The 23984-nt window shown below is 34.2% G+C and overlaps 1 protein-coding gene across 6 annotated transcripts in view; it reads left to right on the top strand.

The window, feature by feature from the left end:
* LOC149807655 (uncharacterized) overlaps positions 1 to 23572 on the top strand; it is a 37781-nt gene extending 14209 nt beyond the window's left edge. For 5 of the 6 annotated variants that reach the window (XM_089969181.1, XM_089969167.1, XM_089969189.1 and 2 more), the window contains exons 6-13: positions 1781 to 1926; positions 3354 to 3428; positions 4637 to 4783; positions 7125 to 7218; positions 11057 to 11079; positions 11748 to 11938; positions 15642 to 15786; positions 21302 to 23572. In XM_089969181.1, coding sequence (XP_089825307.1) covers positions 1781 to 1926; positions 3354 to 3428; positions 4637 to 4783; positions 7125 to 7218; positions 11057 to 11079; positions 11748 to 11938; positions 15642 to 15786; positions 21302 to 21495 — 1015 coding nt within the window. In that variant the 3' untranslated portion in view covers positions 21496 to 23572. Of the gene's footprint in view, positions 1 to 1780; positions 1927 to 3353; positions 3429 to 4636; positions 4784 to 7124; positions 7219 to 11056; positions 11080 to 11747; positions 11939 to 15641; positions 15806 to 21301 lie in introns of all 6 variants that reach the window. The other variant, XM_089969194.1, reaches the window with a different exon arrangement.
* Positions 23573 to 23984: the final 412 nt, after the last annotated feature.

The raw sequence follows: 23984 nt of genomic DNA, 5'->3' as shown, positions 1-23984 counted from the left end.
ACAGGCATAATGGTAGTAACTAATCAGGTTGGATGATGCTGTACAGGCATAATGGTAGTATCTAATCAGGTTGGATGATGCTGTACAGGCATAATGGTAGTATCTAATCAGGTTGAATGATACTGTACAGGCATAATGGTAGTATCTAATCAGGTTGAATGATGGTGTACAGTCATAATGGTTGTATCTAATCAGGTTGAATGATGGTGTACAGTCATAATGGTAGTATCTAATCAGGTTGCATGATGCTGTACAGTCATCATGGTAGTATTTAATCAGGTTGAATGCTGCTGTACAGTCATCATGGTTGTATCTAATCATGTTGAATGCTGCTGTACAGTCATGTTGTAGGGTTTAACGCCATTTTTCAGCAATACATGGCGGTCAGTATTAATGGTGGAGGAAGAACCTGGGAAAACCCCAGAAAGAACCACCGACCCACGAGAAGCTACTGGAAGTTTTCTCACATATCCACATTGGCCGAATCGGAGACTCGAACCCACGCATACAGAGGTGAGATGGCAATGATCCATAACGGAGAGCGCTTTAGACCACTCAGCCACTCAGGGCCCCCCCTGTACAGTCATAATGGTTGTGTCTAATCAGGTTGAATGCTGCTGTACAGTCATAATGGTAGTATCTAATCAGGTTGAATGCTGCTGTACTGTGATAATGGTAGTATCTAATCAGGTTGAATGATGGTGTACAGTCATAATGGTTGTATCTAATCAGGTTGAATGATGGTGTACAGTTATAATGTTAGTATCTAATCAGGTTGAGTGATGATGTACAGTCATAATGCTAGTATCAAATCAGGTTGAATGATGGTGTACAGGCATAATGGTAGTATCTAATCAGGTTGAATGATGGTGTACAGATATAATGGTGGTATCTAATCAGGTTGGATGATGTTGTAAAATATGTTGTTATGGCTTTAATTCTACAAATAATTCATTTAACTAATAAAAAATAAGGAAAACAAGAAAATATAGCAAAGCTGTATAAAAGTTGTTAAGCTTTCATGTGGATATCAATAAATCTTAAGCTCACATTTAAATTATCAGCTAAGAATTTAATTTTACAGCACATTGGAGTGGAAACCAGCTAAGCCTTGTGCAGTTGGACATCAGCACAGTGTACTTAAGCAAAATTTTAAATAGAAGAAGATACCCATTGAAAACATGTATGTAGGAATTTATTTTGTAGGCATATAATAGTTTTATCAAAAGTCTTTTGTATTTCTTTTCCTGATTGAATTATATGCTTGGTACAGTTGATATAAAACTATATTTCCTTGTGTATTATGATCACCTGGCTCCAAATGGCATGGATCCATATTGACTGTTTATACTACTTACATTGTAAGCAGACAGCATGGTCATCATGGCCTGATCTGCTGATACATGGTCCTCTTTCAGCAGTTCATCATTGGCAACAGTTATTTATTGGTAAACATAGTATATTTAGAGAAGACAAAGATTTTGTAGAGAAACTATTACCTTTATGATAGGATAAGTGTAGGAATTAAAGTGTTGGTTCCAATTTTATGGCTATTTGAAGCTTGGTCCAAATTTATAAATCTGATGAAGAAGATGGTACTATAGGTATTGCTTCCTTCTAAATATGTATTTTATAAAACACCCTTTGACTTTATAAATTTAAAAGCATGTTGTATGTAGAATAAGAAAAAAGTAGTCTCAAATAATTTATTTATTAACTGATCTCTTTTTCAGAGCATGAATTTAAATTTGTTCAGTTGTTCAAGTTGCAATGTTTTCAGTCTGGTGCTTGTTGGTGGGGATGGCACATTTCATGAGGTAGCCAATGGAGCACTGAAAAAGATCCAGAATGATTATGGAATCAATCCAGACAATCCAGATTCTGTTTTGAAGCCATTGGATATCCCCATAGGAATGATACCAGCTGGTACTAGCACAACTTCATTTCCTTGTACCTTAAGTTATGTGGTGTCCATTTGATTTATGAAACCTTGAATTTTAGACTTCATAAATATAGCATGTATTATACCCATGTTATCCTGGTGCGGTAAAATTTAGGGATTTTTTAAAACAATCATTTGTCGCTAGTGCTTTTGGAGTTTTTATACACTGGAGATTTGTTTTAATGTGGCAGTCATATTTACAAAGAATTATTTAGTAAAATTACCATCTACTCATTTCTATATTCTACAGATTGAGGAGATGAATTTTATGAACACTTGTGACAAAGTAGGATCATGTTCTTGAAAGATTCCTTTATGACTGTGTTGACTTTATGCAGGAATAAGACAATCAAAATAGACTATATCATGTATTGTAGAACCAAGCTTGGTTAACACATGAATTTTTATGATAGACTATATCATGTATTGTAGAACCAAGCTTGGTTAACACATGAATTTTTATAATAGACTATATCATGTATTGTAGAACCAAGCTTGGTTAACACATGAATTTGTATGATAGACTATATCATGTATTGTATAACCAAGCTTGGTTAACACATTAATTTTTATGATAGACTATATCATGTATTGTAGAACCAAGCTTGGTTAACACATGAATTTTTATGATAGACTATATCATGTATTGTAGAACCAAGCTTGGTTAACACATGAATTTTTATGATAGACTATATCATGTATTGTATAACCAAGCTTGGTTAACACATGAATTTTTATGATAGACTATATCATGTATTGTAGAACCAAGCTTGGCTAACACATGAATTTTTATGATAGACTATATCATGTATTGTAGAACCAAGCTTGGTTAACACATGAATTTTTATAATAGACTATATCATGTATTGTAGAACCAAGCTTGGTTAACACATGAATTTTTATGATAGACTATATCATGTATTGTAGAACCATGCTTGGTTAACACATGAATTTTTATGATAGACTATATCATGTATTGTAGAACCAAGCTTGGTTAACACATTAATTTTTATAATAGACTATATCATGTATTGTAGAACCAAGCTTGGTTAACACATTAATTTTTAAATTTCTTTTATTGAAAATTGCATGTACAAAGCAGTCTGAAGATAGTTGTGTTGACAATGTATGTTGCTTACAATATACAGTATTCCCTTATTATAGTGTTGTCACTGGGAGCCATTGATTATACTGCCTTATAGTGAGTCTGCCTTATAATTAAGTGCATTATATATATATATATATATATATATATATATATATATATATATATATATATATATATATATATATATTACCTACACGTAATGAAATTGGATCCATAACCATACTTACCTTGTTATAGAAGCTGTTTTATATTGAAGGGCTTTATAGTGAGAGAGAGCTGTAATTGGTAATTTTCATGTAATAGGTACTGGAAATGGAATTGCATTGGAAGTCTTTGATTCCTATGATCCGGAAGTGGCAGCATTGGCTATTGTTTTGGGTAAGTGCTTTTATTATCAGGGTTGGGCAAAGTCCAGTTCAGAGGAATGTGCAGGGAAGTTATTCTCCCCCCTCCTCAAGATTGAGCCATATTTAGATATGTATCTTTATAGTCTTGTCATTTGCATATCCACTCCAACCTCAGGCAGTTAGATCTTTGGATCCTTCCTTGACAGTTTATAGTGATCCCTCATTAGAGTGAATTAGACAAGATTGGATATTTGATATATTTGTTAGTGTTGTATGTTCATGCCATTCTTCTTCCATACATCAGTCAGCATATAAGCTTAGCTTTGTTACTTCATTGCCATGAAACTTTGTATCTTCAGAAGTCTTATTTTCTTAGCAAAAGTAGGTCTGCTATAGGAAGAAAATAGAGACTTTTGTTTGACAAGTTTTCGTGTTAATTTATTTTGACATGGATAGTCAGTATCTTTGACTGCACTAGTCCAAAACTCATTAGTACTAGTTCATATCTTTGACTGTACTAGTCCAAAACTCATCAGTACTAGTTCATATCTTTGACTGTACTAGTCCAAAACTCATCAGTACTAGTTCATATCTTTGACTGTACTAGTCCAAAACTCATCAGTACTAGTTCATATCTTTGACTGTACTAGTCCAAAACTCATCAGTACTATTTCATATCTTTGACTGTACTAGTCCAAAACTCATCAGTACTGTTTCATATCTTTGGTTGTACTAGTCCAAAACTCATCAGTACTATTTCAAATCTTTGACTGTACTAGTCCAAAACTCATCAGTACTAGTTCATATCTTTGACTGTACTAGTCCAAAACTCATCAGTACTAGTTCATATCTTTGACTGTACTAGTCCAAAACTCATCAGTACTAGTTCATATCTTTGGTTGTAATATTCTAAACCTGTAAGTAAAAGCCAATATTTTTATCCTTACTGGTCTAAAAATTGGCAGTACTAGTCCATAACTTGTCAAGCTTAACATGTTTGTATAATTAGAGAAGTAATGCAAATGGCTTGAAATAAGTCTGTCAAAATTTAAAAAATATGTTTGCATATTTGCATTGGTTTTCATATTATTTCATCCATTTTGATTCCTAGCATAGTGTTTTCATTATTCTTTTAATACATTTTATTATTTGCTTTATTTGTTTTTCATAATCAATAAATTTCAATGGAAGTTTGATGACAGTTTTAACTTAAGTGATCAGCTAATCTTTATTCCACAGGCAAAAGACAACCGCATTCAACGTTTAGTGTCCATGCTAATGGTAAACACCTGAAGTACTCCATCCTATTAATGTGCTATGGTTTGTTTGGGGATGTGATACACAATTCAGAAACTAGGAGGGGCCTCGGGAGAGCTAGATATGCCTGTAGGTACAGGTATAAATTTATGCATGCTTGATATTACAACAAACATTGTATTCAACTATATAGAAGTACTTGAAGTGATGTATCGTTATATATCTGTTGAGTGAAGAAAGAAAATTGAAGACCATTATGTCTCACATTAAAAGGATTACAGATTTTGGCACTGTTCTTTTGTGACTTATTATTCTTCTGCTTTAGTTAATTCATTTAGAATTTACTTTGTATTTTTTTGCATTGGACTTTTTTTTAAATAGCTGTTATTTAAAACCCTCTGCAAGAGATATTTGGGAAAACTACACATAACCCAGTTAGCATTTGAACTAATTTCATTATTGGTATGGAAATCTGCATCCACGAACTGGAAGTTATTATTAGATGAAGATTCTGTCAATTTTTAAAGTTGTGCTTACTTTCTTAGCATCTAAATCCCAAATCATACCAAAAACCTAAATTAAATCTCTCCCTCAGACTGGTCTTGTTATCTTGTAAAACATAGTATAGGTTACATCGCACTGTTAAAATAATTAGTGATGCTGTGTAAATTTCTGCTGCTAAATGACAATTTTTGTTTAGAAAGAATTTTATTTGTAATTAGAACATAAATAAAAAATAAAAATAAAAAAGTAGCCATTTATATAATGGTGTAGTTCAGTAGTTTCAAATAGACTAAATCCATCATCATTATGAGACCCTGTTGAGAATATCAGCAGTTCTGTATATGTTTCATCATGTTAATGCTTCAGTTTGTGTATTAGATGCAAAAAATGTAGGTATAGATTTTAAAAATTTAAAACATTTGAGAAAACGTCTAAATTTTCTGATGCAGACTTTAATAACAGCATGTATGTGAACCTCCCATGTAAGCAAAATTATTAGTGATAAATTTAATGTATTTTTCGCATTTGGGTTCAGGTTTAGTATATTTACAGTAATATTGCCTGTGATCACATGACACTGAACTGCTTAAACAGAACAAGACAAAGTAGTTGCTAATTTCATCTTTTGATCCAATTGGCATGGTTGGCTGGCTTTGTTGTTTGTAGTTTGTCAAAGTGGATTATAATGTGTGTGTGCAGAAGTAATTCTGAAAAGATTAGAAACCTCTAATTGATTATGGTTGGGTTACTAAAGAGCTCAATGAGCATAAAACAGTTAATAGTTTCTGTGCATGGTATGTTTTGCTTCTGTGGTTGAAGTTGTCAAGTTTGGTTGAGTCTATACTATGTAAGATCAAAAGTAATTTGGACAGGGCTAACATTGTTAATTGATATTCATTGGATTACTCAAGAGCTCAAGTGGCATAATCGTTGGGTCAGTTTGACCTTGGTGTTTAAATTTTTTCGAGATGTCTAAGCGTGCCAATGCCAGATTACCAAAATCCAAGCTACCAAAATATCACATGAAATTCAAATTAAGTCAGATTCCTTATTGCAAAAAAAATTGTGATTTTGCCCATGCCAGAGCTGCATTAGGGGAAGGAGTGTAGGGGAAACATTACACATTAAAAGATATAAAGAAGATTCATTTCATTAGAATAAATTAGTTACTGCAACAAATTGAATCTCCTCAAGAGAAATAATCATTTCATTTTGTGAAAATGAAATATCATGCTGCATAGTGATTGTATTTGGTGTAGGGAAATTTTTTAGTGTTAATGAAGAAAGTTTAAAATGTGGGAAAATTAAACATTGCTGGTTGTTTATTAACAAACAGATGTGTGCGTGCATAATGAATCCTTGCCAGTATGTTCATTTGAGAAAACCACTGAAATCTGGCACTGCAAACATATGTGATACACACTACATGCAGCTCATCTATAAATGTAATCTAAATGGATTTACAAAACTTGTATCATTTGTTTACTAGAAAATATTCTGTGTTGCATGTTTAATGACAACATCAATAGGTTATATCCTTTTGAAGTGCCAGGTACACAAATGAGCAGGATTCAAATGTGCACACTTCAGGTTGTATATTAGGAACACTAACCATTAAGCCACCATAGTTTCTAGAAATATAGCCACTAATGGCCAAGTATATACTATTTATACTTGCTTGTAAGTTGGGTCCAAATTCACACTGCACACCCAGATATGCCACTGTATCATGCACCTGCAAATCTGGGTCTATGCAGTTTGTTAGGAGTAATCAGTCAAACAAATGACTTAGACCTTGAACTCCAGTGCATCAGGATCTGTGTTGTTTGCAGTTTGATTTGACTCATTGGTGAGTACATATGGTACGTATAAAGGCAATTCATTTTGCCAGAAGTGGTTATAGAGGTGGTAGAAATAATCCTGTAATGGCAGATTTAACTTTAGATTGATTTATTTTTTTATACAGTTGCACTTCTGGATCTTTTGGTGTGGAATAATCAACGATTGATGGACTTAGAGATAGAGTACCTACCAGAGACAGGTCCAGATGTAAATGATAGGTATAGACTTTCACACTTTTCTGATACAGTTACAGTATCTGTCAGATGTGTACAAATGGTTCATAAGATTTAAATGTTTCAGTTTGCATTTATTTTCACAAGTTTCTTAGGAATGCATTCTGTGTATTGTGATAAACTCCATTCAGAGTTAGAAACATTCCTTGCTCAGGACATATGAAAACTTTTAATGGGCAAGTAAAAATAATGTTGTATAAACTGTGATGGAAACAAACTTTTTTAAAATTAAAAATCTATACTCTGAGCAGAAAAGAACTTTCTGGAGTTTTTCAGATCTGCACATCTTATCTGATCATGTTTAACATCATCCATTATACTCTTTTCTTTCATATCACAGGGTTAATTACAATACAGTTTGGTTGTATATTTGCCTTCCTGCTTCTGAGGTACAAAAAGGGTGTTTTTGCTTTTCTCTTGGGTCCCCTGCAAAAGTTTTTTAAAAATCTCAGTGCTTGAGATAAGTTTTCCTCTCTTGGGCAAGCATGGTGAAACATGTATCACTTTTCAAGCTCTATTGGTATCAGCAGCATTCAAGTTTTGTCTTAAGGGTTTGTAAGTCGAATGTGGGGTGGGGTGATTCATTAGTACATGGTGCTCTTCTTTTCCTCCCAGCTCTTGCATTTCTGTGGTACTTGCCAATAACCACTTATCACATCAAGAGTAGAAAACCAGGATACACTAAAAAGTTAAACCAACAAATGATCTGAGTGAAATAAGTGTCTTTCGTCTTGAGTTGATTCACTGCCTTATCGTCAAGGGATAAGTGTCTTTCGTCTTGAGTTGATTCATTGCCTTATGGTCAATAAGTGTCTTTCGTCATGATTTGAAAAACTTGTTGAATTTATCTGATCATAATCCAATTGATACTGTTAGATTTATGCTAATCATATGTTACCTCTTTTCCTTTTGCTATCTTTACGAGCTATTTACAATATAAACAAAGATATTTAACTCTGATATTTGTTTTCTAGCAAGCACATAGTTTTTTGATCACCAGGTTAAAGATCAAGTGAGTTTATGTCATGGCCCTGCATCCAGTTTTTTGTGTTGTGCACAGTGCATATTGAAACTGAATAACAATTCCTTATAGACTGGGTTTTTTCTTCATGTATTTTACGCAGTATATGTTGAATGCAACAGCAACAGACTTTATTATTCCAGAACGTGTATTAAAATGCATTTGAAAATTCATTAGTGGTGGCTGGTGTGGTGTAAGGACTTTATGAACAGATTTTTGGAATGATGCTTTATATCAACAAGATATCAGATGAGTTTGATGATGAGTAAGTTTTGCACATATTAAAGGGATGATCTGGGTTCTGACTGGCTGACCTTGTTGATCCATGAACAAGATCTTGGACCAGTTTAGTACGCAGCAAACATTTTGCATGTTAATCTGTGCCCTGATAAACTTACCTTGTGAACCCACTCGAGGCTTTGTTTATGTACATATACTGATTAAACTTTCAATGTAACTTTATATCATTATAATGTTGAATGAACTTTTGACATCGTCATTTCAGTGATTTGATCTGGACTATGATTGGTCAACTTTGTGGATGTACTAAAGGTTATACTAGTATTTATGATCAGAGTTTAAATGTTATTTGCTTTGCATTTTCTTTTAGATCAATAACATTTCAGATTATTTGACATTTATATAAAGGCACTAGAGACTTAATAAACATGATTTTTATGAAACATACTGTGTAGATTTATATCAACAGGATCTTGCATCTTGGACATGTATAATAACCAAATAATTTGCTTATATTGGTGAGATTATCTGAGCTGATTAACTTACTTTGTGGATGCATAAGAATCTTTATCTGTGATCAGATTTTAATGAAACTTGCTATGTACCTTGATATCAGCAGAATCTTGGAAAAGGTAATTAGCCATCAGGCTTGGTACATATTATTGGACATCTGATTTGATATGAAATGGCTCTGATTTGATTGAAATGGCTCTGATTTGATATGAAATGGCTCTGATTTGATATGAAATAACTCTGATTGGATTTGAAATGGCTATGATTTGATATGAAATGGCTCTGATTTGATTGAAATGGCTCTGATTTGATATGAAATGGCTCTGATTTGATATGAAATAGCTCTGATTGGATTTGAAATGGCTCTGATTTGATATGAAATGGCTCTGATGTGGTTTGAAATAGCTCTGATTGGATTTGAAATGGCTCTGATTTGATATGAAATGGGTCTGATTTGATTTGAAATGGCTCTGATTTGATATGAAATGGCTCTGATTTGATTTGAAATGGCTCTGATTTGATATGAAATGGCTCTGATGTGATTTGAAATAGCTCTGATTGGATTTGAAATGGCTCTGATTTCATATGAAATGGCTCTGATTTGATTTGAAATGGCTCTGATTTCATATGAAATGGCTCTGATTTGATTTGAAATGGCTCTCATTTGATATGAAATGGCTCTGATGGCTCTGATTTGATTTGAAATCACTCTGATTTGATTTGAAATGGCTCTGATTGGATTTGAAATTGTTTTTTATGCTTATGATCTGCCATTCTTTATATTCATTCTACTAAGATAGACAATTGTCAAAAATGCATTAATTGACAGTGAAACATCTTTGGATTAACTTTTGACCAGTCAGCCAGGTGAGTGATCAGAGGCCCAATTGGGACTCTTGTTTGTCTCATGTTATTAAATCTTCATGTGGGGAAATTTTTTGTCATACTTTTAAATGTTCTTTTTAGCAGTACTGGTCACAGACCAAAAGAACTTATGGGATGGCCTGTTGGCCATTTCCAGTTGTCTGACATCAGTCAATAAACAAAAGTATTATCATCTGATCATCATTCCTCCTAAACTACTTGGAGGATTGCTATGAACCTTTACACACATATTAACCCCATGGTCAAGTTGGTCCTGAATAAAAATGGCACTGCTGTGACATCCAATATGACCACCACTGCAGCCATCTTTGAAAAGCTTGTTGTCAATACTACTAAATGGATGGTCAAATAAATGGGAATTTGCACTAAAAGATTTTGTATTATGTCTAGTTGTCCTGAAGGAAAATGGTGCCAATTTGATGTTCACTATGGTGACCTCAGCAGCCATCTTTAAATCTAGTTTTTCCTACTCCTTCTGGACAGAAAGTCTGATCAGAATGACAGTTTCACTGGTGTTTAGTTGGTCTTATATGAAAATTATACCACTCTGATATCCAGTATAGCTGTAACAGACACCATCTTGAAAAACTTGTTACAACTCTTCCTATATGGAAAATCATATCAACATTGGGTTTTCACCATAGGACAGCATATTATGAAAATGGTGCCTGTCTGATATCCAGTAATGTCATGATGGCCGCTCTTGAAAATCTTGTTATTCATACTGCTTCTCAATGGAAGCCACATCAACATGGAGTTCTCACCAGAAAACTAATTACAGTATGAAGTTGGTCCTGAATGCAAATGGTGCCTATTTGATGTCCAATATGTCTGCTAGAATGAACATATTGTAAATGTTGTCACTAATTTTTCAGAATGGATGGTCATATCAATATGAGGTTTTTCACCAAAAGTTTTGTATTAGTGTCCAGTTTGTCTAAAATTAAATTGGTGACAATGTTGCATCCAATACAGCTGTCACAGTGGCTGATTTGAACCTCTTATTGCTCAAGAATATCAGGGAAGGTGTCAGCACTTGGTAGTTTAGAAAGAATAAATGGTTTTTTACTTTAATTCCAGGAAATTCTTGTTAGTTAAGCATCAGTCTCTTTGAGGGGCTCTTATTTCAAAAGATCTTTATGAATTTTTATCTTTTTTTGGCAGTGAAAACAAAGATGAAAACAAAGGTAATGAAGACAGCTGTTTCAGATTAAATGGCTATCAAATAAAAGTGGAAGGTTAAGTGGTTCTAAGGGGCCCTGGGAGGCTGAATGGTCTAAGGTGCTTTCCTGTACAGGTCATTGATCCTTTACAGGTCATTGACATTTCACCTCTGTCTGGGTGGGTTTCAAGTCTCAGACACAGCCAGCATGGGTATGTGAGAAAACTTACCGGTAGTTTTCCACAGGTTGGTAGTTCATCCACCAGGTATACTGGCAGCTATGTATAGCCTATTGTGTGCTGAAAAATGGTATTAAATGTTAAGCAAGAATAATAACAATTAAATGGCTCTAATACTTTGAAAACAAATCCCCAGTTTAGTCTGTATGTAACAGGATCTTAAGTTTATTATATTTGGGGGGTTTTCTTCAGTTTCTACATCACATGATAGCAGTTATCTTACAGATGGAATTTGGATTAACAATAATTTGCTATTTACCGAAAGCCATTGGCCAGGTCAGATTATTTTATATAAAATGGAGTTATCTTATAAATGTGCCAAAGTACATATGGAATATTATTATACTGATGAAAAGGAAACATTGTATTTTAAACTCTTTTGAAGTAATCTTTAAATGGATTCCACTATAGTTATTTTGATAATACAAATAAACACTTTATTTTATTTTCAAAGAGTGGCAGAAGATAGAGGGAAGATTCAGTGGAGTTTTCACCTTCTCTCTATGGAATAATCATGACTTCATTGATCCTCAGCTTCATCACAGTAAACACAAGGGTGCTGTCATAGCTGTCACTAAGCGAATGAGCAGAACTCAGTTAATCAGCCTTTTTTATAAAGGAGTTTTGAAGGTTCAGATACCTGAGGTATGTGACCTTCTTTTCTTTACTGTACGTACTTGTGTAACACACCCAGTTGTAAATAGCATAAACCAGGCACCATAGTCACAAACTTTCAGAGCACAAAGCTTGAACTCATGCTCAAATTTACAAAATTTGATCATATATGACTTCAGTTCAAAAGAGCTTAGAATCAGAACAATTTTGGTGTTATCTAATGGGCACTGTTTATATTTCAAGCTTCAAAGAGATTGAGAAACTAGAAGTATGATTTTTAGAACCTGTCTGAAGTAGAGGAGAGCTACTGTACTACTGATGGCATGTGCATCAGCATCTGTACATATAAAAGCATGTACATATGTATAGACTCACTGCATCTCAGTCATTCTTTCTTCCTAGGTCCTTGACATCAGTTTGTAGTGATTTTCATAGCATCTACCTGCTGGTGAAGGGCTAATTCAGGTACATATGTTGTACATTCTTGGTTAAATTTTTGCATGTACTGGTCTGTTTTTGCACCCTGTAAATATACTGATAAAGGGATGCATCTTGACCAGTACTGTAAATGAATTACAAATTATTATACCTGGAATCATGAAACTTGGTAAGGGAATTCAGCTTGAAGACTACTGCCTTACTCATCACAAAAGAAGGTCACTGTGACCCATATTCCATGATTAATCAGCTTGTTTAAATTTTGTTTTTACTGTTCATGATATAATCATTACATCTCTGTTAGTACCATACTTGTACAAAAAGTTACTGTGACCTACATTTCACATTTTATGTAAAGATTTTCAGTTAGCTCATTATCAGAAAGATGCCATCTTCATACTATCCTATCTAGAATCATAAAACTTCATGAGAGGATGCAGCTTGACAAGCACTTTATATAAAGACTCATATTTAACACTTGGGTTAAATTTTGTCTTTGACATTCATTCCTCTGACACTGTTCTTGCCAGAGTTATGAAATTGGTCATGATATGCATCTCTGTGTACCACACCCTTACAATAAAATAAGCTCATTGTGACCTATATTTCATCTTCTAATGGCCTTGGTTAAGTTTATACATTTAGCTCATGACACCTGAAATTTGGGCATGCTGTAGCATACTGCCTGACCTAGAATCATGAAACTTTGGGAGGTGATCCATCTTGAGAAGTACTTCACCATTATTATAACAATATGCCTTTCTGACCTATATTTTATGCCTCAGTAACTTTGTTGAAATTTTATTTATTAGGTGCTTTTTATGTTAGGATCATGAAAATTTTGAGTCCTCTATGTTAGCAATACACCTGGAGAAGCAAAAGGAAGTCCTTATGACCTTCTTTTACTAACGTAGGTTTAATACTGGTGTTTAGCTCATGACCACATAGATTTTTCCATGCTGTATGTAATCTTTATGACAGTTGGTACTAGGAATGAAAAGGTTGATTCTGTGGTAAACTTTCTCTATTAATGGCTGTACATTGTATATTGTGATATGTTACCCTAAACAAGTTAACTGTGTATTGTACATGTGAATGCCAAGATAAGATGAGTGGGCAGCATGCATTTCATGTGAGGTCTCAGTTTTAATGGATAATAAAGGTAACTATAAATACATGAACTATACATCTGATAGTGGTAATACTGGGTGTCATAAGGTTACTGAACTCCTGTGACATTCATCCAGTAAAATCAGGCTTCTAGGTTGTACAAGGATAATAGCTTCTGATGCAGATTCAAAGAACAATTTGAAGAAAATATTCTCTGGTTTTTATCAGCTCATTATTGTACTTTGATATAGAAAAAGAATGTTGTTTTTAAAATGTCTTTTATGCCATGTTAATTGTTTGTGTAGCTCCTGAGGACTATCAAAAGGTTTATTGAGATATAAAATCATTGATTACACTGGTTAATTTTGGAGTTCAGATTTGGTGCTCAGACAGGATTGTGACTACAGGGCCAGATCTAGTGGTTATACAGTATGTGATTTCATATCTGGGTCTATGCTGTCAGTGGTTGCTTAAATGTTGTGTTTTTGTACCAAACACTAGAGTATCCAGGTTGATGTTGCTTAAATTGTGTGTTTTTGTACCAAACACTAGAGTATCCGGGTTGATGTTGCTTAAATTGTGTGTTTTTGTACCAAACACTAGAGTATCTGGGTTGATGTTGCTTAAATGGTGTGTTTTTTGTTATTATGGTTGACATTACTTAAATTCTGTAGTCTGTACCAAAGACTATGGTATCATGGTTGATGTAACATAAATGGTGTATTTTTATATTAAACACAATATTATTTTGTTTATGTAAGATAAATGGTGTGTCTTTGTATCTGACACAATGGTACCCTGGTAGAGGTTATTTATATGGTTTGTTTGTGTACTAAAACTATGACATCATTGTAGATGTTACATATTAAATGGTGTCTTCTTGTACCAAACACTGTAGTAATCTGATTGATGTTACTTACATTATGTAATTTGTAACAGACACTTTGGTATTGTGGTTGATGTTGCATTAATGTTGTATTTTTTTAAATAACCATTATGGAACCATAGTTAAACTTGCATAAATGGTGTATTTTTATATTAAACACAATATTATTTTGTTTATGTAAGATAAATGGTGTGTTTTTGTATCTGACACAATGGTACCCTGGTAGAGGTTATTTAAATGGTGTGTTTGTGTACTAAAACTATGGCATCATTGTAGATGTTACATATTAAATGGTGTCTTCTTGTACCAAACAATGTAGTAATCTGATTGTTGTTACTTACATTATGTAATTTGTAACAGACACTTTGGTATTGTGGTTGATGTTGCATTAATGTTGTATTTTTTTCTCTCACCATTATGGTACCATAGTTAAACTTGCATAAATGGTGTATTTTTGTACATAGTATTATTATGGTCGATGTTACATCCAATGTGTATTTTTGTAACAGACTCAATGATATCATGGATGATGTTACACAAATAGTGTATTTTCATTCCAAACTGTAGCATTCTGAATGCAAGTCTCATCATAGTATTCAGAGACACAAGACACAATTCAAAGTAAAAGCACATAGGTAAAATACTTGGCATGTATATGTCCTTCTTAATATTCAACCCCAATATAGGATAATTCTGGTGAAAGAGAATAGAATTTCTTTCAAATAGATAAAAGTCACATCTTGTATTTCAAATATAAAAGGCTCAATGTAAGTTTTGACAGTTTGTTTTATATTTTTTAATAGTCATTTAATTTTCCTTTAGTTGTCATAAATTCAAAATTGTATGTGGTACCAGTTTTCATGGATTTCATGGTTTTCTCAAGTCATGAACTTGAAGGCCCATCAAACCTTGTTAATTTCTAGTCCACAAAATTTAATAGAAGTATCAGCAACACGTGTAATGTTTGCAGAACCTCGAATGTTAGTACCCATAATGTTCAATGCATTTCAAAGTAGCATTTCAATTTTAAAACAGACTACTAACTCATTTGAAAGCAAAGTAGTCTAATATGTATTTCTAAAAAATTTGAACTCCTTAATAAGGCATTTTTATGTCTTCCTTGCTCAGAATTAATGAAGTCTTGACTTTGATTTATTGATTGAACACAGGTACAAGAGCTTTACGTTGGATTTTATTTTGATCCATATAAGCCTAAATAGCAAGGTCTGTAGGAAATAAGCACAATCATTTTTTTGTTTGCAGTTAGTAAATTGTTTTTTCTTTTTCTTTGCCATGCAGTTGATTGGTCCATATGTCAACTTTGTAAAGTTCTTGGTTGTCCGCAGATATAGAGTGTGTTTAAAATCTCCCAGTAACCCAGAGACTAAGGAAGGTATGCTAGAGCGATTGAAGAATTGTGATGGTGAAATATTACAGTTGGGAGGTACAGAATTTGAAGCCAGGTACAACAATAATAATACCATTTAATTTGTGTGGTTTAATTGTTAAATTCAGGTGATTCTTTGACCATATATTTTCTTTTTATGGTTATGAACATGGTTATGGTGTTTTATCAATAGTGTATCGCCCCACCCTTGGATTGCAGCCCTGCCTTCAAAAGCCACCTCCCATTTATTAAAACCATCCAACCAGCCAGTGATACTGAGGAATCCTCAAGCTGACTTCACCTCCCTTCCACCAGCTGTCAGTGAGTCCTACCAATAGATCTCTTGCCCATCCTCAAACAGGGCTCTCTTTTATTTATTATGTAATAACATCTGGAGCACCATGCTTGTTTGACCATAAAGTGGTATTGTTAACTGGTGGTCTGGCAATTTCACTTTGAAACATATACATTTTCAAACTGTTTTAACTTAACCATGGTAGTGTGGGTACCATATAAATATGGTCAAACAGAACCTCTATCTATATGCAGGTACCATAAAAATAGGGATGAGGACAATTACACTTATGGATGTTGTATCTCTAAATAATAATTTCAAGTTAAAATAATATCAGATAGATACCACGATTTTTGGTTCCATAAATATCATTTTAAAGTCTCCATAATAGTAAATCAGTAATCAGTAAAAGAAGCGCTACAGTAGACTTATTTTGATAGGAACAGCAGACATCAGTGTGGCTGTTTACTTGCGGCACTCTTGCTTACCTTGGGAAGATAGTTGATGCTGAGTGGGATAGTCTTAATTAAAATAAAGTTGATTCGGGCTTTGTTGGAATTTGTGGTGGTATTGATGGATAAGTTTCACTAAATCTGGGAATTAACTGATTTTCTAGGGGAATATATCTTGCTTTAATGTGGTTTAATATGCCCTTGCACCTCTGCAAACATCCCTGCTAATAAAGAAAATAAATTTCACAAGATCACAAGTTAAATCTGTCAGATCTATCATTAAGATTGTTTATGAATGAGTCTGTCATGTGCATAGCCTTTTTTTTGTATTGAAAGATACACACAATGAGACTGTCATGTACATAGCCTTTTCTTGTATTGAAAGATACACACAATGAGTCTGTCATGTACAGAGCCTTTTCTTGTATCAGAAGATACACACACTGAGTCTGTCATGTACATAGCCTTTTCTTGTATTGAAAGATACACGCAATGAGTCTGTCTGTCATGTACAGAGCCTTTTCTTGTATCAAATATACACACACCGAGTCTGTCATGTACATAGCCTTTTCTTCTATTGAAAGATGCACATAATGAGTATGTCATGTACAGAGCCTTTTCTTGTATTGAAAGATACACACACTGAGAAGGGGCCGTGAGTGGCTGAGTGGTCTAAAGCGCTCACCGTTACGGATCACTGCCATCTCACCTCTGTCTGTGTGAGTTCGAGTCTCAGGCTCGGCTAACGTGGGTACGTGAGAAAGCCTGCCAGTACCTTCTCGTGGGTCGGTGGTTCTTCCCGGGGTTTTCAAGGGTTCTTCCTCCACCAATTATACTGGCCGCCATGTATAGCCTATCTTGTGCTGAAAAATGGCGTTAAACCATACAACAACACACACTGAGTCTGTCATGTACACAGTCTTTTCTTGTATTGAAAGATACACACAGTGAATATGTCATGTACATAGTCTTTTCTTGTATGGAAAGATACACACAATGAGTCTGTCATGTACATAGCCTTTTCTTGCATGGAAAGATACACATAAACGTACGACTGTGTCCTAGAGGAAAACCATTACAGGTGCATTTGAGTGAAAGGTATTTGTGCAAACACAGACAGACACTGGAAAATTGCATTTCAAATTGTGTGCTTAATTTTGATTGGCTGCACCGAAGAAAAATCTGCTCTATATGCCAAGGTTTACACAGGGTTATCGGAACGTTGGGTAGTGAAGATGTAGAGTGTTGAAGAGTAGAAATTTAAATATATAGATTAAGTAGGCCTTTGACAGTTGTACTTTTAGCTAGCTTAACATTAGACTTATGGTAATATATTATAATGCCTGGACTTGTAAGAAAAGGAAAAACATACAATTTGTCCATTACTACTGATAATAATAATGTGGATTAATCAATGCATAATGCTTACAATTTTAAATACACATAAAAACATATGACAACAAGATTACAAAAACAAACATCATAAACTTACAAAACAAAATTATGCATACAGTCATTAAGAAAGTAAACATTATTAAGTCTTCAGGTCTGTTCTTGTAGGCAATATAATAGTGTACATGTCGTAATTTATTCAGTTCATATATTAGCAGGGAGAAAAGGTCAGAAACTCACAAAATTCGGTAATGGAACTGGGAAGAAAAAAATAAAGTATGAGGTCACCATAAAAGTCTAAAACAATGAATAAAATCTATATAAAAAAATTATTTTTTTCTTCTTTGTTTGTTTGGCAGTCATTAATGCATCATGTGTATAGTTACATGTATTTGTCAAATTGAGAGGAGAATGTCATTTTATATTATCTGTTTGTCCATATATGTTTCCTATTTTGTTACTGCACAATAACTCAAATTATCCACCATCTTCCACTTTCAAACATTTTAAGTAGCTTCTTTATATTTAGGGTAAGGAAGAAACCAATAAATTTGGGCTCAGAAGGCAGATGCCGTGACCAAACTTTGTAAATGAATTGGAGTATAATGAAACCAATTGATTTTGAGGTCAAGGTCAGAGTGATTCTAAGGTGATTAATGGTTTTTGCACAATATCTTGCATTCTTAATCACCTCTTTCTAACCTAGTATTGTGGATGGCTTGCATTTGAGACTAGATGCCTATTCATTTTGAGGTCAAAATGTAAAGGTCACTGGGACTGAAAGAAAGAAAAGGACTTCCAAAAACTACTTTAGACCTTTAACACATGTCTTGACTAGACTATGTAGATGGCTTGCACTTGAAACAAGAACATACCTATTTTGGGGGGATAGAAGGTCAAAGGTCAAAGTTATTGAGACTCCAAGAAGAAACATGGTTACCACAAAATGACTTGGGTCCTATTCCACAAATACATAACACTTTGTGAATCGCTTGCATTTGAGACAAACACCTATCAATTTTGGGTGCAATAGGTCAAAGGTCACTGAGATAGAAAAGAAAAACGGGTTGAGCAAAGTAGCCGAGTACTCTGTCTTTTACCATAAATTTTAAAACAAAATTGTGGATGGCTTGTATTTGAGACATGGAAGATGCCTACAAATTAAGATTGAATGCATTATGTAGCATTCCTAGGCAACATTGCTTAGGGGCAGTAATATAGTATAGGAGTTAAATGGTACAAAATCTTTTTGTGCTTCGAGTTGCCAACCAATAAAAGAGAGTTTGACATAAAGGAAGATTAACAACACTGTTTACGACCTGGCATATAATATATTGTTTACGGTAGTCTTGTCGCATAATGCAATATTTGTACTGAAAATCTCCCATATCCAAGATGACAAAAACAAAACAAAAAAGAACTTGAAACCTTAAAATAGTAATGGAAATTTAATCAGGTCTTCAACTGATGGACAGGAACATGTCTACAGAATTATGTTTTTGAATGTATGATTAAGTGGCCCACAAATAACTGAATGTTCAAAATTCATCAATCATATTTGCAAACTCCTGCTAATATTTCTTTGTTAAATCCCTTTTAATATTGAGAATTGATCAGTTTGGACATGCGATAAAGCCTATCATACTGAAAAATGGTGTTGAACCCGATAAAATGAAACCAGACCTTTTTACATGCATGTTGATTTTGTTCTATCCACATGTTAACTTCAATTCTCTATCACCTAAAATTAACAAACTTACAGATGGTTTGCACATAGGGTAAGGAAATTCATTTCAATTTTGGAGTCTAAAAGTCAAAGGACAAGGTCACTAATTGCAAGAGAAAAAAAGGTTTCTTTACCATCAAAAGTTACCCAACTAGGTGGATGGCTTGCACTTGCTGTAAGGAAGAAACCTGTTGATTCAGCAGTCAAGGTGACTGTGATAAAGGAAAAAAAGACATGTTTCTGCTATTAAAAATATTTTGATTCTCGATCTTTTACCATTACAAATGTGCTTGATTGACTTGCACAGTGGGTAAGACAGAAGCTTCTTGATTTGAGGATGGTCAAAGATCAGTCACTTTCATAGAAAAAAATTAGTTTTAGCAAAAACTTATAGTTTTTACAGTGTACCTTGATCAAAATTTGTGGAGGCAGCACACTTGAGGTATGTTAGAGGCTTTTTGATTTTGGGGTCAATAAGCCAAAGGACAAGGTCATTGTGGCTCAAAAACATGTTCTTTTGTTGTTGTAAAATATCTTTTGTTCAAGAGCAGAGGTCTCAAACTCAAACCACCCAGAGGGCCACTGAGGGTATTTTTGATGGCCCATGGTCTGCACCACCTTTGTTATCTGTCATGACACCTTGTAACGCCAATCATTTTGTGGGCTACAGGATACGGCTTGGTGGGCCACATGCGGCTTTCAAGCCACGTGTTTAAGACCCCTGTTTTAGAGTAAGTTCCTTGACCAAAACTCTAGTTAATGAAGAAATATATATTAGGTCAAGTGGTCAGGGGACAAAGTCATGGCAAATCTAATACAAATGTAATAGTTTCTGCACAATAACTTTTGTTCAAAACGGCATACATTGAATATACCAGGTAATTTGAAACCTATCAACTCAGCCAAGCCAGACTAATGCCTAGATAGAAAACTATTAAACATGGGGCAGGTGTATAATGAGCCATTCATGATACTCATTTTCAAATTAAAAGAATTTGCTCCCACTACCACAAGTACAACCTGCACCACTACTGCTCTACTCTATTTCAGTTCTAGAATGGATGCAGACTAGATAAAATATGCATATGTTCACTGGTGTTTTACTTAATTATGTTGGCAAATGTTCTGGGACAGATGAATGGACTGGAGCAAATTAGGTTGCCCCCATAGCAATCAGTGGGGGCATAAAAATATAACTATAATATGGGTCAAGGACAGACGACTAAAAGTCCTGTTGATTTTTTGTGTGTTGTCTTTAGCATTGTTTGGATGTAATGTTGTTTGGAGAAAGCCAACATTGCCTAATTTATTGGACTTCTTATCACAGTCATGATTGATGTCACGGTAAACAATGACTAATTCATTATTGATTTTATAACTAATTTTCTTGTTGCAAACAAATCAGAAGTCATTATTCGCAGCTTTAAAGAACTGCTCCATAGTTATCCTTTCAGCTCTTTAAACCTCCATTAATTTTGAAGTCCACAAACAGCACAAGTTTTATTTAAGTAAAATGCACATGAAAATGCACAACATCATCGGCCCACCCTCACCATATCCCCTTAATTTTGAGAAAATTCATAGATAACAAAACATTACATGTATCAGAGGGGATATGGGGTAAGGGTACTTACTGGAATGACACTGTAGAGCACAGTGTACGTGTTATTTCAGGATGAAAAATGTGTCTGTAAATCACTATTTCAGGTGTCATCCTGGTTTGGTGCAGCTGTACCACTGTATACTACCTTCTGATGAGAAAGGGACATCATAGATTTCAAGCGCTGCATAGAAACACTGTGGCTATAACAAGCAAGACCAGAATATTCTTGCTTCAGGGAGAAGGCAATGTAATTAACTTGTGTTCTTGGGGTATCAGTTTTCATAGATTTCATGGTTAATGAAAACTACTAACATAAATATCCAATAACTAAAGATCTGTGTGAAGACAATTGGATTCTTCCCATCCTAGACATATCCAAACATACTAAGGAAAATGCCCTTTCCTGCTAAAGTGTCAAAATTGATAACAATGACAATAAATACATTAGGACATTTTTCTACTTCATGCAAATAAATATTTATACATTGTAGGGTAAATGATCATTATTTGTCAAGTGTTCTTTTTGACCAGCAGTGGACAAGGTGTTGTATTAAAATATTACATCTTCTATATATGATACATGGAGTATTACTGTACCAGTGATCTATCATAGAGAGGACAGATAAGCAGAAAACAAGCCTCCGATTCAAAAGAAAACTTATCATTCAACTTTATTTACATTTCTTAATTTCTTAATTAGTGTATTCTCTCCCCATTACCTCTCAAAGCCCCGAGTGATGGAGTGGCCAAATGTGCTTGCCTTGACTGATCTCACTTCTATCCATGTGAGTTCAGTCTTTGCTTGACTAACATGGGTATGAGAATGCTTGCCATTAACTTTCTTTGGATTGGTGATTCTTCCCCCACCAAATATTCTGATCGCCATGTATAACCCATCATGTGTGGATAAAATTCCCCACAAAACCAAACCAAACCACCAGTTATCTATATTAATATAAATTTTGGGAAATAAAAATTGCTTTCTTTGTGAAATTTTGTTACAAATTTATATAAAATCAAATTTGGCATCTGTCCAGTTCATTAAAAATTTCTGAGCAAGAAATGAAGTTATTGATATATACACAAAAAGAAAGGGTGGCTGAGTGGTCTAAAGTGCTCACTATTATGAATCATTACTGCCATCTCATCTCTGTCTGCAGTGGTTTGAGTCTCGGGTTTGGCTTATGTGGGTATATGAGAAAGCTTGTCAGTAGCTTCTCGTGGGTTAATGGTTCTTTCAGGGGTTTCCTAGGTTCTTCCTCCACCATTAATACTGGCCGCCATGTATAGCCTATCTTGTGCTGAAAACTGGCGTTAAACCCTATAACAACAACAACAACAACAAAAGGAAGGATGCTGGGCAAACATAAATTGAAAAACAGGTCTCTGAATAACAAAGAGCATAAATAAAAGACCCTATTTTTATCAAGCCTGCCTTTTATTTACCCAAGTAATCTAAACTTTAATAACATTGAGTTCTACCAAGGCTGTGGACAGATGAAGAAATGGATCAACATGCATATGGCTGCCAAAGTGATCATTATGTTTATTTCACCATACTTGACAGATATTACATAAAAATGTAGAACAGTCACTAAGCTGTTTTGGTAACATGGATGGACTGACTGAAAATTGAAATAGGTCGTTATTAGAGAGCTCCTGTGTGTTAGCATGGGGTTTTAATAAGAGTTTACATCAAAATGCTAATCATGGTAATTCTTCCTGTTTATTAAGAAATTTCATCTTCAGTTTATGAATGAAGATTCTCATTCTTACTGTTGTTTTGGATTTTGAAACTCCATATTTCAATAAGGCCTGAATAAAAAATTCACTCTGGCAGGGAAGGGATGGGGCTACGCAAACCCCTGGCTGATCCATAGCCGATTACCATAGGGGTCTGTTCTTGACCACTGAGTCACATGCACACTATTGAATAAAGAAATTCTGTACTGTTACTGGGACAGTGTGTGCATTTTGTACTTAATTATCATGTTTCCCATGTCTTGCAAATTTCTTATGTTCATTGGTGTGCATGTTTAGGTATATTTTTTCAGAACATGATACATTACAAACCTGAATAAAGAAATTTTCTCTCTTAGTAAGACGGATTGTGCAATTTATACTTTTTTATCATGCTACCCTTTGTCTTGCTAATTTCTTATTTCATATGGTGTTTGAGTGCATGTTTAGGTACATTTTCAGAACTTAATACATTTTCCCAAAATTATATTTTTCATATTTTTATGTGTATTTTCTGTTTTATATGCATGATTTATATATGGCTGATTCATTTGTATTGTATAGTTTGAATAATTCCAACAAAATATGATACATTTTATGGCAAGTCTTCTATCAAGTACATGTACTATCATTCATTACTGTTGTTATTGTTCCTTTATTATCCCATACCCTGGTATGTAATATGGAGAGATGATGCTGTTGTATGCCCATCTTAATTTTAAAAAATTGCATAACTGACTGTTCAAGGTCTGTCTCTGAAACTTGATACATGTATAGGACTAATGGTTCAGATGTACCTTTTGCTATTCACAATTTTTCAGCTTCAGTATCTTTACCTTTTGTCCATTTTTCAATCCATCCATTAACCACACTTGAGTTTCCAGAGGATAATTCTCAAACCTTTAAAAGGTATCTCCATGAATCTACTTACATACTGTGCTAGTGGTCTAGATAAGGTACCATTATCTCTTAGAATCTACTTGCATATTGTACTAGTGGTCCATACAAGGTACATTGTCTCTGTCAACCTGCATTACATATGTACTA

This window comes from Sinohyriopsis cumingii, chromosome 1, assembly GCF_028554795.1.
Source record: "Sinohyriopsis cumingii isolate HCF-2022 chromosome 1, ASM2855479v2, whole genome shotgun sequence".
NCBI classification, from domain to species: domain Eukaryota; kingdom Metazoa; phylum Mollusca; class Bivalvia; order Unionida; family Unionidae; genus Sinohyriopsis; species Sinohyriopsis cumingii.
Note: the sequence above shows the minus strand (reverse complement) of the source record. Positions and strands in the feature narration are given on the sequence as shown.